General features: G+C 36.4%; 2 protein-coding genes and 1 long non-coding RNA gene across 4 annotated transcripts; 1 reads left to right on the top strand and 2 right to left on the bottom strand.

Annotated features, from left to right (window-relative positions):
- Positions 1 to 46: 46 nt before the first annotated feature.
- shi (dynamin-1 shibire) lies at positions 47 to 8,217 on the bottom strand. The gene is given in 14 exon segments (XM_065314600.1): positions 47 to 686; positions 2,654 to 2,773; positions 3,462 to 3,606; positions 3,783 to 4,014; positions 4,075 to 4,281; positions 4,827 to 4,946; positions 5,003 to 5,184; positions 5,187 to 5,299; positions 5,360 to 5,863; positions 5,925 to 6,327; positions 6,569 to 6,772; positions 6,832 to 6,981; positions 7,051 to 7,124; positions 7,826 to 8,217. Coding segments are annotated over 14 exon segments (2,685 nt in total). The 5' UTR covers positions 7,990 to 8,217; the 3' UTR covers positions 47 to 619.
- A 290-nt stretch (positions 8,218 to 8,507) lies between these two features.
- Positions 8,508 to 16,945, bottom strand: Agpat2 (1-Acylglycerol-3-phosphate O-acyltransferase 2). Of its 2 annotated transcripts, none has more exons than XM_065314615.1 (5): positions 16,668 to 16,945; positions 10,446 to 10,641; positions 10,073 to 10,209; positions 9,647 to 9,988; positions 8,508 to 9,544 (listed from the first exon to the last, which is right to left on the bottom strand). In XM_065314615.1, the coding sequence occupies exons 2-5, from the start codon at positions 10,637 to 10,639 to the stop codon at positions 9,363 to 9,365; spliced, it is 855 nt and encodes a 284-aa protein (XP_065170687.1). In that variant the 5' UTR covers positions 10,640 to 10,641; positions 16,668 to 16,945; the 3' UTR covers positions 8,508 to 9,362. The 2 variants fall into 2 exon arrangements, with proteins under 2 accessions (XP_065170687.1, XP_065170688.1); XM_065314616.1 differs by lacking the exon at positions 16,668 to 16,945 and adding an exon at positions 10,702 to 10,805.
- Positions 11,244 to 11,854, top strand: LOC135801229 (uncharacterized). The gene is made up of 2 exons (XR_010550335.1): positions 11,244 to 11,316; positions 11,461 to 11,854. It is a non-coding gene; the product is annotated as an uncharacterized lncRNA (long non-coding RNA).
- Positions 16,946 to 19,647: the final 2,702 nt, after the last annotated feature.

Here is a 19,647-nt window from a genome sequence, read left to right as displayed (position 1 = left end):
TGAATTTACTTCCAATTTAGTAATGGTAACAATAAAATAAATAACGTAAAAAGTAATAATCTTGTTTGTTAACTTACAGTACCTGAAATAAGAGGCGTATCTTACGAAAATATTATACAAATAATACTATACAATCAGACTAGTTGTACAAAAATCCCGCCGCTAGCAGTTCTTCTCGCTCTGTGTGCGCGCCGCGTGCATCCGTCTCGTTTGTCATCGCGTTACATTAAGCAATCAATTAAATCGTTTAAATTAGCTATAATGCGCCACCCAGAAACAGAAAAGAAATAATAAACTAAATAAGACGTGGCGATAATAAAATCAAATAATTATAAACAGTTTATAAAAGAATATTATCGACGATAATATTTACAAAATTGCAAATCTCTTCATTGTCCATCAATCGTGTGTGCCCAGAAGAAACACTCTTCTCGTAAACATCAAGCACAATTGAATAGCAACGCATGTTCACAACAATAAAATCACACAAACGTTTCGTGTATTCACATGTTGCTTGCACCATCATTATACTGCAACCACCACGTCCAGTGGCGCCTCCTAGTTTAGGGACAAATTGCTGTGCGAGTGCGGGAGTTGTCCGTCGAACAGTCAGGAGCATTTAATTTGGCCTGCCCGTCGAATACGGTCGGTCCGGAATCCGCGGGGGAATATTAGGCACAGGACGACTGTAATACGTAAGTTGAATTCATCAAAGTCGAAACAAAAAAACACAATTCATAAACAGAAATACACACAAAACAAAGAAATCAGACAGAAGTAGTAAAATTACTGGAAAGCAAGCAAAACTGTTCGATTAACGATAGAAAATATAAAGATTTAATGCGAAACAAATCAAAATTTAGCAAAGAAACCCTCGAATTTCTTTGTTAAATCACACAAGGACTCACAAATCAATCATCATTCAACGGTTAATTTTGTTATACCTATATTTACACATTCAAGTAAGTTATATCATAGTAATATTAATATTAGTACTAATTTCTACATCTTCCAACTCAGTATTATTATTTTTTTTGTCACCATTTATTTCGCACCTCCGCCCCCCATTTCTTTGGTATGTTATAATGTGTTAACGCCTATCATTAAGATTTTTTTTCATTCATTTTTTAGTGTGAAATGTGCCAAAATTCAACATCATCATACGACAGTTCTCGCGAGCGCGCTTAATACATTATTATTTACACGTTCACATACAAGCGACAGAGCAGCAGATATTTTTGGTATAATAAGAAACAAAACGTTCGCGAGAACATGCCGCACGCCTCCGTCTTCACCACAATAACATAAGACTGCTTCTTTTAAAGACAATTTCGTATTTAACAATGACATGTCAATGGTGCGTTCAATCAATGTTTTTTTGGAATGTGTGTGGTGTGTTGCGTGGTCATCCAGCTACAATGTGAGTGTCTTGCTCTATGAACTATAGGCTATACTCAATGATCATAGTTTTTATATAATATAGATTTCAATATTCATTTAACAACAAGATTCATCAGGTAAAACAGTTAATATATATATATATATATTCTTTGTATATGTATATACTTTTTTTATATGGTATGCTGTATGTTGCTAGATAATGTTTAAGTATTACATTACATTTGTTACGAAATGTGTTTGGGCACCAAACTTCAATTTGGTTGGAGGATGCAATATAGCTTAGTAATTAATATCTGTATGTATTGCAATCAATTTAACAACTCTGCCCTCCTAACTTATCATCGCCCTCATACTATATATCATACATTATGTAGAGAACAAATAGCAAAGCCATTAATTGACGTTCGACTAAATACCATTTCAGCTTATTTATTAGGTTTTCTTGTTGCTTGTCCCGTTCAACCATCAAAACAAACGAGTCTAAGATACGAGATTGTTTGCTATTGATATGCCGACGAATAAAATACATTCCGCTGATCATCGCAGTGGCTATCATCACAAAAGCTAAATTAGAATAGTAGTACGGTTTGCACTCGCGAATCAAAACTTCATCTATGGAATAGTAATAGTAAGTTTACCTTTACTGTTTAGTTTAGCTACCGCAATAAGATAGACACGAAGAACTTGTGGGTGTGATATTTATATTTCTAGCCGCTATGCTATGTTTACGATAATAATACGCACGAATTCGGCAAGAAGCAAAGGAATCATCGCCAATCGTCACTCGTGTGCGTTCCAAAAAATCCATAAACTGCTAAAGCGTCTAAACTACACTTGAAATCGGCGCAATACATACATTAACTTTGTCTCGTGTGTGAGTGTGTCATCAGGTGTATTGCTATCGACAGACAGACAAACGTCACATATTCAACACTGATGAATTGTGATTTCGATGTGGACCTCAATTACTTAAGTATTTCGATTGCTTGAGTGTTTTCCGGCTTTTGTTATACCTTTTACCTGATACCGAATGGTTAGTGTCGTGTTAACAGCTGTTTCTAAGTTATTTAAATTAATTGTTAAACGCAGCTACATGTTACACACTATTAACAAGCGATATTAGCTAATGATATTGTATTTGCATTCAATCAGCGCGCCACGCTCACTGCCGCCTCGGCATTGTAACATTTAAAATGGATTGATTTCGGCGTAAAATCGCACATTTGTTAAAAATAGAATTTTGTGAGTTTACTTGTGGAACTTGAAGGCATTGGTGAATTCGTTGACTGCTGCTTGGGTGACAGCACGTCCCACCGCCATCTGCACCTGTTGGGGAATCTGGACGCCCCCCTGGCCGCCGCTGCCGGGTCGGCTATAGAGAATAGAAAGAGCCCGATTTGAGAAGGCTTGCGGTTTCGGTTTTTGGTTTAGTTTTAGTTGTTGTCTTGCGTGTTAATAGTCACAATATATCAGTACGATACGTTCGCATCTTTCCTTAGCATTATTATTATTTTTTTTTTGTAAGCATCGAGTAAACATTTTTGCTCAAACAACGAGCACGTACTTAATATTTTACGATTCTACGCGAAAAGCTTTTGGACAAACGCCTTGTTATGTTATATATGCAGAAGATGTAGAGAATTACAAGAGACAAATGGAGTTTTAGAAGTGTGTTAGTGGTTTGCTATCGTTAGTTGAAAATTGTGGGGTGTGTTTTGATGGTTTTTTTTTTGGTTAGAAGTAGATGCTTTAACGCCTCCTGCAAACAGAACCACAACCTCAAGCCGGATGGAAAGAAGGCCTAAGGCGATATCACACAACTCACAAAAGCGTAGGGTTGTCCACCATGGTGAAAACCAACACAAATACACAAAATATTAATTCAAAACAATGCGTTAAATATTGAAATGTTCATTGGTAGGCAACCCCAAGCGCTGTGCACCATATTAATATGTTAACAGGGTGGAAGGAAAAGAGAAAAGCCCGATTCCACCAACACTCGCTAATAATTCAGCACAGCGTTAGTAGAAACTAGTCGGCGTGTAGTAAATTGTACTTACGTGGGGATGAGTGGGGCTGGTAGGCCTTGACCGCCTGGTCTGCCGGGTGGCATAGGCGGTGCTCCACCTCCGGGTCTATTAGGGATGGCGGGTGCTGGCCTGCCGGAGCTGGGTGGAACTGGCGGCGCGCGTGCACCCATTCCTGCTGAAAAATAGAAAAGTTAATTTAGAACCAAGCAATTTCAGGCGCTTACCACTGGAGAAAGAGGTAAAAATCATAGCAAAAAATGTGGACACTTTATTCTTCATAGTTTGGACTAAATTAGGATGATTTTTAAAGGAATTGTTAGGGAAATTATTTAAAAAAAGGATTGTTTTTACCTGGGCCTTGCGGCGTTGGTTTCCTAGGTCCGCCCGGACTGGGCGGCGACAATCTCGGATTGTCTAAACTACTGGCCAGCCAGTCATTCTTAACTGGTGGAGGTACTGGCGTAGAAACGGTTGCCATCGATACATCGCCAATGATTTGCAGCGCTTCCTTACAAGCGTGGTACATGCGCAACAATTCTTCACGTTTCTGTGCTTCCTCTGGAGATTCCTCCATCATGGAAGCCTGAAAATAATAAAAATAAAAATAAATACGAAATTTAAAAAAATCTGTTTAATAAATTACCTGATCTCCGCTAGCATACAAATGAGCTAACAATTCGCTGTTGATAAACTCTTTGACACGATTGACAATGAGCAGCATCACGCACTTCGGAACCAAATCCTTTGTTGTTTTGTTAACAATACGCATGTAGCTGTCAACCAAGTTGCGGATTGTCTCCACCTGTCGCTCCACATGCGGATCGGTCGATGTGTTGCTCTGTTCTTGTGCCTATATTCATAGAAATTGATTAATACCTACGTTCGACTAGATAACCGATAATGAAACTCTCCACAAAGCACGCACCTGGTAATTATCCACCTGATGCACAAACGAGAAAAACATTAGTGGCGCGCAAAGATAAGAAAATGTCGTATTAAAAGTCTCAGCAAAATCTACTGTGATTAGTATACACACTGTTAATTCGCATGTTAATATCAATTATTCAAAGACCTGTGAAGAACATTGCTTGCCTGTGGCGGCTTTGGGTACAAAATTGGTATAAAGAACTGAAACTAGAAACAGTTTGTATACTAAACGTCGTGTAGCACAAGAGTATTTGAACGAAGTGAGGAAAATAAGTGCGTGTTGTAATTTTAAAGAGTAAATACAATTGCGAGTAATGAAAGAGATTGTAAAAAATTGTAACGAATCGAAAATATGTTTTTTTTATCCAAAACTCACTTGAGCGATCTGATTTTGTAAAACAAATGCACGTGATAAGAACAAGAGTCAATTTTAGAGGTCACAATCAATGCGGATCAGTTAATAATTACCTCTTCGCCATTCATCGCCTCCGTTTGCTTCTCGGGATAGACACCAGCGCGCAAAAACGACGCCTTCCAGGAATCCACGTCGTCAGTTGTCTCACATCCCAATTCCAATTGTTTGAAATCCTAAATTTTATTCGATTAAACACATCCTTCATTAAATTTTGTAAATATATGTTTACCTTGTAGACATTACGACCGTCTGGGCTGAAAATGGCGAATGTATGACGACGCGACATGAAACCCTGTTCGATATCCCTAAGTTTCAATCCATCCAACGGCAGCATGTACTTCTTTTCACGCTCTTCTTCATCCTTGAACCATGAAATACTCTCCGAAGTCAACACAAACCAATAACCGCGCGACCCTTCATCAAGCCAAGATTGTTGATAGTCATGTACCCTTTGCGGATGACTTGGTTGCCTAAGGCGTGGCGCGTGCCTGCTTTCGACTGATGACTCTCCGACTGATTCTGTGCACTGTGGTCAATACTCGTACACATTAAACCCCCGCTTATACTATAAAGAGAATCAACTTACTTTGCAAAACCTAAGAAATCCTCGTGATTGGTATTCACATAGGCCAGTTCACAATCGACAAGCAAAAGGATTTGATCCTTGCAGAGCTGATCTTGTGTACGAATGTAGCTAGTGATAATGCGTTCGGTTTCTTCGCGCAGACGAGGATAGCGGCTCATTTTCTCCGTGCAGGTTCGCACAACATTCGACAATTCGATAATAACCAAGTCAATACACTTTAATGACGGTTCCTTCAAACGACTAATCTGTTTCTTAACGATTGCTTCGAAAGCCATGTCCGGAGTGAAGAGACCAACGCGAATACCGTGAGTATTTCGAATTGCGATCGAAATCTCCCGGCGTAATTCCTTCTCATCGATTTCCATCTTGACAATCTCGAAGGGGAAACGTTCGTGGAACAAACGGTTGATCTTCGCGCCACCTGATAATTCATTCGTGTTGATCAACGCTGAGCCGGAGCCTTCGATAGTTCTCTCAAAGTCCGACTGCAGTTGTTGAATCATTCTGTAAAACATTAATTTTTTTAAATTTATTCAGAGTTTAATAGAAATATTGGGATACATACTGCAACATAGCCTTTGTTTTAATTGATGGATCATCAGGTCGGAAGTGTTTGAATTGTTCCACGTCCTTCTCAAGTGTGAGCATTTGCTTTTGCAGTTTATCGCGCAAACCAGGCAGTGTATCACGGATGTGATTCGTCAGCTGCTGGTTGAGAACGCGTTGCAAATAGGGTGTGCCAAGACGATCGGCCATGTGACGATAGGACGGGTGGCTGAGGAAAAACTGCCGCTCAGCGGACATTGCAGCGTTAATATCCTTGCGCCCGTCAATGTCTTTCTGTGATCTGTTTACTACGCCAATGTAACCACGACGCAGCGGCAATAGTTTATTTTCAAGTGTATCGCGCGCGTCGGTACCATCGTCCATCAAATCCAACTTGGTGATTACACCAATTGTACGTATACCTAAACAAATTAAAATGTAAATATCAGCATAAAATTGCATTTCATCTGATTCATATAGCAGTAAAGCATTTTTATTATTTTCGCCTAACTTGCGTAAACAGCTGTCAAACAATAAAGTACACAATATTGCCGCTAGGTGGACGAACAACATAACCTTATCGAAACACTTGCGACTTTTAAGTTTAATGTATGTATAAATATTTATATATTGATTAGATATTGATATAAAATTTGTATTTACCTTGTGGGTCAACATCTTTGGCCAATTTGAGTGCATCAGAGTTTGCCAAATCAGTATTGGCCGGAGTGACGGCAAGAATCAAGCACGACTCGCGTTTGATAAATTGCATAATCATGCCGCGAATCTGCGCCTCAATGTCAGCCGGCTGATCGCCGATAGGTACTTTTGTCAAGCCAGGTAAATCAATCAATGTGAGATTTAACACTGAAATTACACCAAAACAATTAATACAAGTTAATAAAATTGAATTATTATTATCTTACCGTTAGGTGAATACACTCTCAAGTTAATGGGCACGTTAGAAATGCCCTTATTGCTTCCAGTGACGCGATCAGTTTCATCTTCGATTTCTTTGCGCACTTCAACAAAGTCCACAAACTTCCGGCCTTTGCAGTGCAAGAACTCGGCATGTTCTATGAACAGGAAAAACAAAAGAATAAGTCATTGACCTTGTGCATTACATTTTCACTTGTTTTACTCACCAGTGGGTGAATTTATGAGCTGCAAGATAAGCGGACGCCTCGTCACAATACCAGAGCCACGGGGAAGGAAGTCCCTATGATAAAATGATGATAGTGTCAAAATACAACTATGCTTGCACAAGTAAACATATAAAGTGGCGATTTGCACCCACAAGGCCGAAACAAATGCATTTCAAAACCCGACGCATTTGCGTAACGACGAAATTAACGTGATTAACTCGTTGGAAATTAAATGTATCCAATGAAGTTAAAGATTACATAAACCCATTGCACACACAAATCAATAACTCCAACTCAACTCAAGTTGGAAGTCGGCGGCTGAAATTGGAGCGACCGCGGCGATTGTCGCTTGTTTAAAACAAAAGCGCGCACCGATGGAAACAAAAGAATCGCCGTCCGAGGAAACAAAGCGGACGACGCTGCTCGCACGACGCATTAGTCATGCCATGAAGATGATGTTAATTGCATGTGTGTGCAGCGTAAATAATTTAAATGCAATTGACGCGAAGCAGCTAATTATCCGAGAGGGGAATTTAGGGGGTCAGATCATCTGTGCATTGGTATTGACCCTAGAGGAGTCTTCTCTTCATCGGCGCGGGCGAGTGTGATTCATACGCGCGATAATAAAACGTCAACGGTTTGTAGTGACATTCGCGGCGCGTTTGACACACGGGTCAATAATCAAATCACCGAACGAAACGCGGATCGGTGAGATTGACTCGGTTGGGTTTGAGGGCACGTCGATATGTATGTGTACGCATATCGATGGATATACCTGCCGACGAAGTTCTCCAGCACCGAACTCTTGCCCGCTGACTGTCCGCCCACAACAGCGATCTGCGGCAGGTCCAACGTCATATGCACTCCCAGCGACGTGAAGGCGTCCTGCAGCCGATTCACGATGGGAATCAGCTGCCCCATGCCCTGGTTGCCCGACATCCTGGCGGCGGTTGGTTATGCGCTTCTCACACCGCACGATAACACGCCTCTCGCAGTCTCCGCTGCGCCCGACGAATTTACACTCTCGATCGACTATGGAACACGAACCGAGACACCCGCCAGCGCCTCGCCGATTGCCGTGTGCTGGTGTGTGCTACGCGAGTGTGCGTACGCGGGACGTGAACATGGCCGTGCGACTGCCGGAGCGCGCCGCTGTGCGCATGACTCACCCAATCGTTACGCGCATTCAACGGCGCGCTTATCAAACCCACTCGACTATTTTCACAATATTATCACCTAGATAAGCATCAAAATACGCATTTGATCAACGGAAATTTGATTATTGGCATTGTTTTTGACTTCTAGCTATGTCAGAGCGATTAGGTGACAAGTTTTTGTTTTATTTGAGAAAGCTTCGATTGTTTGTCGTAAAAATCAATATGTTGCGCGTGCGCAAAGAACAGTGAGTTTTTCAGCGCAACTCAACAAGTTTTGCAGTTTCTTTAATAACATTCAAGACAATTTCACTGATTTATACTTGAAACAGACCAATAATTAAATCAACAAAATCATATTTGAATAAACAGTTGAACTAAAATCAATATTGGCCAAACGCAAGTTGAAATTACATAAACAAAACATTCTTAGAACTGTAGTGAAATGAACAGACTGTAACATGTGTTGCCTACATTTGTTAAAATAGACGGCCGACAAACGATGCGGTGAAAATCGAAGAGAATCAGCAAACTTGGCACTGCCAGCACGTTTTCATCGATTTCCCAAACAAGATGACCCACATCTTGAGATAAGGCGTATATCGTCATTTTTAAGTAAAATTCCATTGCACTTTATATTTCTTTATAAAACGCAATCAAAAAACAATTTGCCTTCTGCAAACCACGTTTTATCTTAGATTCTGCAATTGTTTTCGACATTTATTTCTATGTTTATTAACGGGAAACAAATGAAAATTCCCACAAGTAAACAATAAATGTCACCAGTCGTTATAAAACCATTTTTTGACATAGTTCTGTTTGTATATTGTATATGTACAGTTATCAGATGTTTTATTATAAATTTATCTGGAAACTTGTGTTGAGTTTTATCAACTAACAGTTTAACACAATTGGTGTAGCTTTGTTGTAACTATTATTAAGTATGTAAATATAATAACAATAATATATTAAAACTAGGTGTTCTGTAGATCAAATAAAAGACATTTCTATTAACTTTACTTGTTCTGTTCCCATACCAACTTGTTGAATACACTTTTACTCGATATGTCTTTTTATTAAAATATCCTTGTTCTCTTACGTGTTGTGTCTTTTGTTGTTAATTTTGTGGTCAGTTATTTAATGATAAGTTGTGGTAAATCAGTCTAATGCGTGTTTGGAGTTGACAACGTTGTTGTTAGGTGCGCAAGCATCATGTTTCGACGACATAAGGTCCAACTGGTCTTGCATAATGCGATATGTCTTATCAATCACCTCTGGTAAATTTTCAGAGCTCAATCCTTCGGTAGGAATCACCGGTAAGATTTCAATATCGATTCGTCCTACAAAATAATATTAATATTAGTATCAAACGTAGACAACATTTGAATGTTTGGTGTATGTTGGGTTGCCTATAATAAATTATTAAAATTCTTTTAGTTTACCGCTGTCAAAACGATGTTTGCCCAAGAAGTGATATTTCTCAACAACCACCGGTTGAATTGGACATTGTGAAGCTACAGCGAGATGGAAAGCGCCCTTCTTGAAAGGTAAGAGTTGATCTTTCAAACTGCGTGTACCTTCAGGGAACATAAGAACTCGATGTTTGCGTTCGCGTATCAATGTACCGGTATTGTTAATAGAGTCCTTTGCACGTGCGCCATTTAATCTATCGATATATATTGTGCCCCATAACCATGCGGCAAGTCCAAACGGCCAAATATAAAAGATCTCCTTCTTTGAGATCACAGTGCATCGATCGATTATCGGCCACAATTCAGCGAGAACTACAAAAAAACAAAACAATTTTGAGGAAATAAAATTGACATTAAATATTTACACGTAATGGAAGTATATGTGCAAGTAGTTACCTATTAGATCGACGACGCTTTGATGATTAATGACGATGACACAGCCTGTATCTTTGGCGATGTGTTCCTTGCCCTTGACGGTAAACTCCACGCCGAGAACATATCGGGCGAAGACTCGCAAGCACGCCGCCGGAAATCTACGTCAGAAAACGAATCGATCAGAAAGAGCGTTAATTTCCGGGCTTTCTAAATACATTCATAATAGTATATTAAGTATCAAGGGCGCTAATCGGCCTTTAACAACGTTAAAAATTTGAAAAACTGTCGTTTTAAAAGTGGAAATAGAAAAATATTTGAATTTGACAGTACAATGTTATTTAAGTCAATGCTGGTTGCCTACATTAAACTAAAACAAAGGTTATAATCTACTCACAGGGCATTTTTGCTGCTCTTCGGTCGCAGAAGCATTAATGGAATTGGCAGAGTTGCAGCGACAACACTGAGAACAGCGTAAAGACTGAATTTAATCAAGGCCTTCGCTCGAGGACTGTTTTTCCACGCCAGGACGACCGCTGCGTATAAGAAAGGTAAGCCATAGAGCACAGCTGAACATATTAAACACCCCATTGCTGTAACACAACACACAAAGTAAAGTCAGTAATTGATTTGAAAGCAACTTTTATTAATACATGTGCTGTCGATGCGCACAAATCGCGTAAATGTCAATAACTCGCGTGCACGTTGATTAAATTCGATCTCTGATAGAATTCACTTCACTATCGATTGTATGATAACGGTATGAATTTTTTAAAATGACTCAAAAACGAAAACAATCGCAAGTCCACCGTAATTACATGCAAGTTATGCACAATGCATTTTGAACATTGTACATTGATTTGTGAATGTGCGATAATCCACAAAGTGAAAATACACTTACTTTTTTTTTCATTGTTGATTGAACAATTCGGCATTATACAATCAGATTCTATAGAAAATATTGAAAAACACGCACGTAAAACAAAATAGAATTACGCATTATACGATTTTTATTAGTTCCTATTAAAATTTATGAGTAACGTGGGTTTTAATTGCGATATTTAAGTATGTAACTAAAAATAGTTGCGTTTCTTAACGAGATATTGGTTAGAAATATCATAAAACTAGTTTTTTGGTCTATAATAGAAAATTAATCTGGAAAGTAATAAATAGTCTTCTGTTATTTTAAATAAGTACAATGGTGTTTTCGTCAAGTGGTGCTTTATTTGCAAACAATGCAGGATTTAATTAAGATTAAATATTCAAAGGTGGAAAGTTTTGTTTATGCCCAAGTTGACTCACAAATGTCACCTTTCACAGTAAACTAACCTCAAAACAAGCATAAACAGTTGAAATATGGTTATGTAAAGTAATATTCTATCACTCAGTGACGCAGTTTTTGCTTTCAGTAGTTAAACAACACAAGATTGTGATACAATGCTTGAATTATTCGACAGACGTGCTGCGCGCAGCCATCTTGAAACCTTGATTAATCTCACAGCCGTTGGCGAGATATACTACCCAACTATACCCAAGATAAGAACGTATAAGAACTCGTAAAGTGCGATTGATATTCCAGGCGCGAATAACACGCCCCATGCCAGTTAAATAACAAATAGACACAATAGACGCATTATAAATACATAAACAAATGAATATGCAGAATAAAATTCGGCATGTAATTAAACAAACTTTATTTTTTCGATTTTTAACTTGTCAATTCATGAAATGCACTTATAATTAATGTTTGCACTTAAAAATACAGAACTGAACTTAAAAATAAATATTTGCACTTTGAAAAATGAATTCCACTTGAATAAAATGCTTTCCACTATGAAATTAATACTTTGCACTTATAAAACTTGCAGTATTAAGTACGTGCCGTACTCTTAGCCGGCCCCTTCTATCAGCCCCCCCCCCCCCATCGCCCCTCAAATAATACCAAACAAGGTAGCCTACCTAACCACCACCCCCAACCCCCAACCTCCCCACAAATAATACCAAACAAGGGAGCCTACCTAACCACCACCCCCGACCACCCCAACCGCCCTACAAATAATACCAAACAAGGTAGCCTACCTAACCACCACCCCCCACCCCCGACCACCCCTACCCCCCGACCGCCCCACAAATAATACCAAACAAGGTACCCTACCTAACCACCACAAATTATAAAGTTTCAATTTAAAAAGTTGATTCAAAGCAAATTTAAGCTTAAACCTGAATATATAAGTGCATTGTATTAAAATATAAGTTATACAATCTATAGTGCATAATATGAATTTCTTAGTGCAAAGTATGAAAACTTAAGTGCGGCTGTTCAAGTGGATTGTATTTTAACTAAAGTGCATTTAATATATCCCCATAAAATTCTAGAGCAGATATTGAGAAGTGTGCTGGTGCTGTGACCTTTGCACTCATTACAGTAAGTGCGGCGCGAAACGAAATTAGAATAATAATGCATGATGTTAACGCAGAAAAGCGACGTTTATTAAATCACGTTCAGGAACGCACGCGTTCGTGAAACTTACTCGTACTCCTGACACTTGTGTTGTGTGTGTGTTGGGTTGCATAACTTATAACGAAATTATGTCTGTGACAGTGATGGTACCTATTAAAACTTATAATGAATTGCAATCGAATATGACCTCATCAGATGCTATCATAATATTAATCATGTTCCTTGACTTTTATTCGAATTGAACTCGATATTTGTTTTATTTTCATTGATTGATTACAAACTCCACACGCAACTTACCACATGTTGTCGTTTTTTCCATAAGGAAACAAAGCATGTGTGTAAACAATGAAAAACACAATATAACAAAATATAAAGAATCCTCTACACAATAGAAAGCAGTGAAATAAATACTATGGGTGTATGCTTCTTTCTTTTTGTTTTTTAACTTTTTTTTCTACTGCCAAGTAAAGTACTTTAAATATCAGTAATTTTCTAATGAAATGAACACCGGTTATAATTGCCTGATGAAATGAAATAAATGTTGGCTATATTTTTAACTTTCCCTTGTTTCTATCGATGCGTGTTGCGGGTGGTTTTATGCACGACATCAATAATGATGTATTATCACAAATATCAAGCATACTAAGTACACGTACAAGCTGGATTGTTCGAGACATAGTTTCACGACGGAAAAAACATAATTTTAGCTGTCTGATATTTGTTATTTGCTTAATTTGTTAGGTCTCAAATATAAAAATAGCTGAAAACAGGAAAACACGATTTATTATAATATATTTAGGTATAATTTTAATAACAAAAGCATTCGGTTATTTTTAGATATATTTTGATGATGTTTTTGTATTTTTACGTGACGATAAATATTATTTTCATGAATAGAGGTAAACATTTATTTATAACGCATAAAATATTGACGAAAAACCAATCAGTTTTAACAATAAATTCTGTAAATTATTGAAATAAAAACATTGCATTACTATGCAATAATTAAACTTCGTTTTTAAATGATAAATATAACTGTTCAAACAGTTTTTTATACACGACATAAAAACTATTCGTCCCTTATCACACCCAACAATCATGCAGGTTTTGTTCATTTATATTTAAACATTTTTTGTTATCTCTATCCCCCAATGTCCTTTGCAAATTACAAGAAAACGCACAGTTGCCGGAATAATGTTAACGACGCATGACAATAACCCAGTCGGAACCAAACCCTGTATTTCAACAAATGCAACCCGACCCGAGAACTCGCAACTCAATTGTGAATCAACAGCCACGCATACAGTAAATAAAGCAAACAAAAGCACTGTATGTAATGCTATTCACTGGTGTATTGTTCGTGTTTTATGTTGACAGTCCGGTTACACACTACACTGTGTGTGCGTACAAATGTTTGTAGAACTTTGCAAGCATCGTCAATAAAATTCCTAGGTCCATTTGAGCGAATTACGCAGTCTAAAGTGGTAGCAATCAGTCACCGCGTGTCGATCACACGAAATAGACAAAAAACACACTTTGTTTGTTTCGGGTATTGATTTATGCGCACAACAAAGAAACAAAAATATTTTCGAAGTCAGTGGCTGTGTTTATATTTTCAATGTTACGAGCATGTAATGAGGTAATGGGCGGGAAATTATGTGCGCCAATACAATTTTTTATGTTTTATGTATTGTTGCTTGATTGACTGTTTGATATGAGGTTTGAGGTTGAAAGCTTGTTTGATTTGCTTGATGACTTCCGGAAGTATGTAGTTACTTGAATTTTATTTTGCTTTATTTTAAATCTACATTAGATTTATACAAAATTTTGTAAGTATACAAAATTACATGAAGTTAGGCTTTGGTGTTTTTAAAATGACATCAAATGCTCGTAGCGTGATTTTTTGTGCTTTGTTCTAGTTTACGCAGACAGAAAGACATGGGTGTGACACATGACGAATATTTTAATGTAAATATTCTAATTAAATTTTTCATAATTATGAAAATGAATGTAATATTTACCTCAAAAAGCAAAAATTAAAATCAAAAAATTATTATGCAGCCTCAAAAGCATGACTTATATAGCCAAATTGATAAATTGAGAAATTAATTATGATATTGATATTTTTAGGCACTTGTGTCTTTATTTTTAATAATGTTTGAAAGTGGAACCTTGAATATTGCACCCAAATAAATTCAATAAGAGTCGAAATTATTTTCAATTCAAATCAAAGTGCAATAATCAGTAATTCTACGATAACATCAATAAATCATTAATTACTACCTAGAAACCAAAAATAGTACCTACACCTATTAAGTATCAAGTGGCTAAACGGAAGTTTTTATATTTAACAACGTTTAGCGACGTTTCTACTTCCACTCTATGTATTTCCATGTTAAGGTTTTTCTATTAGAACTTTTGTGTTTTAAATCTTCGAAATTCGCACGCTCATTACTGGGACATTTCATATGATGTTGTGCTGCAAATGCGTAGGCGCAAGCTCCACCCCCTGACTAAAGTACTTTAGTCACGACCTTCGTTGTCCGTGTATAAAGTAAAGTACCACTTTTTGTATCTAAAAATCGTAGAAAAACTAGCGCTTTAAAGGTGGAAGTAGAAAAAAATCTAAAATAGCCGAAATTATATTTAATTAAAATCAAAGTGCAATAAATCATTAATAAATTACTACCTAGCACACAAAAAAATAAAAATTTAAACAAGCGGAATTATTCAAAGATTTGCGCAGAGTTACGCAATGAAATCACAATTACATGCTAATTAAACGTGATCCGCGCGATGATCCGACATGGCATGATGTCCGACGACACTGTTGAGTAAGTACATGCATTTGAACGTTTGAACCCTGAGATGATAATCATGCGTATCCACACTAACGCCAACACATACGAGTACTCGTTTATTATATTATAATCTGTATAAGTGTACTAAAGATCACGGCGTTTTCAATCAGTAATCATGAACTTGATATTGAAAATTGTGCATATTTTAACTAATGCAATGAATAGTATTCTTAATCACCTGATACTATTTACAAATGCATTTAGTTTTAAATGTTATAAATATGATTAATTCGTGAGAAAATTATTTGCGACATGTGCTGTCGGAATATAATATTGCACCAGGTTTTAATCTTTAATTCAGTAAAATGTAAACATAATTTTATCGAAAGTGTAAATATAACTATCATGATATTGAATAACTTGATGTTATTTATTATACGCTACATTAAAATCAATCAAGAATTTATTTCGAATTTATTTTTCGAAAATCATCTTTTAATTTGATTATAATTTTTTACTGAATCGTTGGATAAACCAACTCTATTCTTAGAAAGATGTAAATCTTATTTAAGAATTATTTTCGAAAATAATCATAATTCCAACGTAAAAAGTTTTTGAGCAATTTACTAACAACAAGAAAAAATCAAATGTTACAGATTATTATTATGTTTATTTACTGCTTATATTAACACTACTTATTTCATTTTAACAATATTTTTATTAGTATATGCTGAATTAAAGCCTGATTTCTTTTATGATTCAATTAAATAATTCATAATTTCGGACAAAAAATTAAAGGTCAATGAATATGATAATTATAAATGTTTAATAATCCATTTTAATTGATTTAATAAAAGTCATTTTTTCATTATTATTATGTGAAGAACTTGACTCAAGAAATTGTCATCATAATTTTATCGCAAGTAGTTTTTAAGTTATTAATTCATTTGTACAAAAAGTATGCATCATGATACATGATAAACTTTGACGTAATAATATGCAATCTGCGAACAAAGCTCAACAAAGACAACAATCGACAATACTTACAACGAAAATGAACTTAACCCAGCCTAAACGATGAACAATGTTTTATGATATGTGAAATGCTATGTAACTTTGAACCTTGGTGGTAATACAATAATCTGCTTCCACGCTATTAATCAGCCACTTCATCGGATTACGCGAATCAACCTTTGAAATCTCATATTTTAAATCAACATCCGATTTCAAGTTCGTTAGAACCACTTCAGGGGCATTGAACACTTCAAAGTGCATTTTTATACAAAACATTTAAATTTTCACTAACTTATTTATAGCATCGATGATATTAATAGTTAAATATTTAGTATATACTCACCAAAGTCAATTTAAAATAAGAATAAACTTCAAAATGTCCAGTTGTAAATGTATTTTCAAAATATTTTCCAACTTGTCACCACTGAGAATTTGAAATAAATGATCGAAACGCGCGTGTTTTACGTGCTAGTCGCGAGATTAATCATCACTTTGCTGGTGGCGGTAAATGCATCGTTCGCTTCGTACCACCGCCGCCGTGCAACTGATAGGACATCAACGACACGCCGCGTTCGCAGCCCGCACACGGCATAAGCGCACTTGACACTGCGAGAGAATTTCACTGACGGCGCATGCCAAAGTTTTGCTCACTGACTGGACGAATAAATTTCATAATGACTTAATTCCCAGGATGTCTGAGTCTGTCGTTTGACTGCGTGTAAAGCACATGGAGATTGGTAGTTGACTATTTGTCGGTTTGATGCGATTTTTCTATGAAATGGTTTCAATCAATGATATTTGATTAAAAAATTATTAAATTTATGACAGAAAAAATAATATTTTGAACGAAATTTTATTTTATTTTTTCATTATTATATTTGAATTGGTTAGGAAAACTATTGTTAAATATTGCTGAAAAGTTAGTCGTAGGCAACTCATAATACTGGATTGTTGTGTCCGTGTTATATTTAATATTTTCTAAATTAGTTATTACTCTCTTCATTTTATTCAGAAAAAAAATGTCCGTAGATCTATAAATTTTTTATTTGAAATTTTTACTAAATCTGCCTCTCTTTCTAATGCGGTCTACGCTTTTTTCAAAATCCATGTTGGTAACTTTGGGCTACATGCTGACTCTAGCTTTGGCGCTCGAGTACGTTGCAGTTCTTTATTGAAAATTTGTCCCTGATTTTGCCGGTTATCGTTTGTTCATCCCCGTCTGAGCTGATCTATCAGTATGAAAGTAAAGAATTCTTTAACTTATCTATAAAATATTCACTTGTTGCGTTCGCGGAGCACAGCGATGCGTATAGAATTGTTGTATGTATTCTTAGGAGATATTCACTTGGGTTTTGTTAGTACATTTAGGTCACCACTTTCTTTTCTTTTTCGTTTCTTAAGGTGTTGCTTTGATAACTCGGGTCTAACTCGGAATGCAACGCATGAGAATCCCGAGTGTTATCGTTGAAACACGTGGGGGCGGTTAATGCAAACGAAGAGTCGTATAAACCTGAGCGCAGGGCTTAAAGATGCAAAATTATATTCTCTATCCTGATAGTATTTAATTGTTATAAGAGAAACGCTGATACAATCCGATTTATGATTTAATATTGGAATCATACTTGTAAAACGCAGATTTAAATTTGAACATCATGCCTCATCTAGATTTGACTTATTGCATTTCTGTATAAAACTGCTACTCATTTAGACAGGGTAGTGCACGCACACGTTTCCGTACGTGTGTCACATGGACGCTACCATCTAAGTGCGTGACACCTCACTGACTCATAGACAAATCAACACTGCTGCATATGCGCGTCACACTGTTTCAAACACTTTGTGTTTTTGTGAGGTACTTGAATGTGTCCTCAGATGGCGCAACAATGCAGGTTTAACTAAATATATTTCAGCGCGTGAATTTTGTTTTGTTGCATCGGTGCGATAACGACGAGAACAGATTCCACACTTTCGGCTTGTGTTATTCTTTGATATAAGTTTGGTAAATCGCGTTGTATTTCCTGTTCGCTGGTGATAGTTAGTGTTAATAAACATGTTTCATCTTTTATCAGCTATTTCTCGCGTGTGCAATCTTCGTAATTCTAAATTTAACGTGTTTAGTTTATTCACGTGTTTGTGAATCCGTTGCCGTCGGGCGACGCATGGCCATGTTTTGTGATAGCCAATAATTAATTGACTTGTGAAAAAACATTTTTATCATCAGCAGCTGATTTATGGACTAACGTGCTAGCTGGTAAATATTGTGATTGCTATCATTATTATGCGAATAAACGGAATTTTAATTTAAACACTGGGTTCCGACGGAACTCAGATTCATTTCAATATGGCACGGAATTCTGTTACTAATGTTTTGTTTCTCATTTATTTCAGTATCTACCAACTTGCCTTCAATACTATCTTCCATAACTGGTAAGTAAAATAATTTAATTATTTTTAGAAAGAGGTTGGCGTGCACCTGGATTTCAGTTCAGTTCTACGTTTATTGCTTTTCTCCAATGTTACCAAATGACAAATTTTGTCTGATGGAAAATTCCGAATGGAAATTTGATGTTTTAATTAGACAAGAATTAATCAGACATATTTCTCAACTTCTTATCTTAAGTGATATTTATATATCACTTACATATTTGATGTAAAATCGGGCAAACTCTCAAGATAGTAATTTTGAATTACGTAAATCGTATTTTAATTTATCATTAATTTCAATACTTGGTCCAAATTGTGGGACTACTACATGTATAATTTATAGATGGCAATAGCATGAACTTCAAATCGTAAAATATGCTTGTATTGTTTTTTTTTATCAGCAGACGAGGGCATGCAACGTGCAAAATTATCGTTGCCATCCTCTCTCGTCTCGCTATGCTGGTGTTCTAGTTTTGTTTAAATCGCCGGTCTTGTGCTTATTGAAATTTGTGCACATTCTTGCGCCGGTTTTACGCGTTCCGGGCAGCATAGTCTTATCAAGAGTTGTCGCGTTGCTTGGCTGAGGCACAGCATACGAGTACACTATTTTAATACTTTGTCTTATAGGGAAGTAGAATAAGATTAATCATTTTAAATACGTTCCTTTCTACCACTTTTATACACGATTTCTGAACTTTATGTCTCGAATTTTAATTATTCCCTTATGGTCTTTTACAGAATATCTTTCCGAAGTTTCATAATCTTCAATTATTATTTATTAAATTTTTTAATTGTCAATTTAACTAGCTTTTCTTATAGAGAATTTTTCATAGATTATGAATTTTTATTCCGCTCCTTTCTATCAGTTTTAGTTTACAAGATATTCATAATCGAAGAAA

The sequence above is a fragment of the Atheta coriaria genome, unplaced genomic scaffold, assembly GCF_025399875.1.
Source record: "Atheta coriaria isolate IRGN ID8LTWV9N9 unplaced genomic scaffold, Caltech_Dcor_3.1 hic_scaffold_10_pilon, whole genome shotgun sequence".
Classification (NCBI taxonomy): Eukaryota; Metazoa; Arthropoda; class Insecta; order Coleoptera; family Staphylinidae; genus Dalotia; species Dalotia coriaria.
Note: the sequence above shows the minus strand (reverse complement) of the source record. Positions and strands in the feature narration are given on the sequence as shown.

Coding starts and splice junctions, on each gene's coding strand:
- Agpat2 (XM_065314615.1), bottom strand. CDS start 10,639: ATGGGGTGTTTAATATGTTCAGCTGTGCTCTATGGCTTACCTTTCTTA. Junction 10,210..10,445: donor AAGAGCAGCAAAAATGCCCT/GTGAGTAGATTA, acceptor TTTCTGACGTAG/ATTTCCGGCGGCGTGCTTGC. Junction 9,545..9,646: donor CAAACATCGTTTTGACAGCG/GTAAACTAAAAG, acceptor ATTATTTTGTAG/GACGAATCGATATTGAAATC.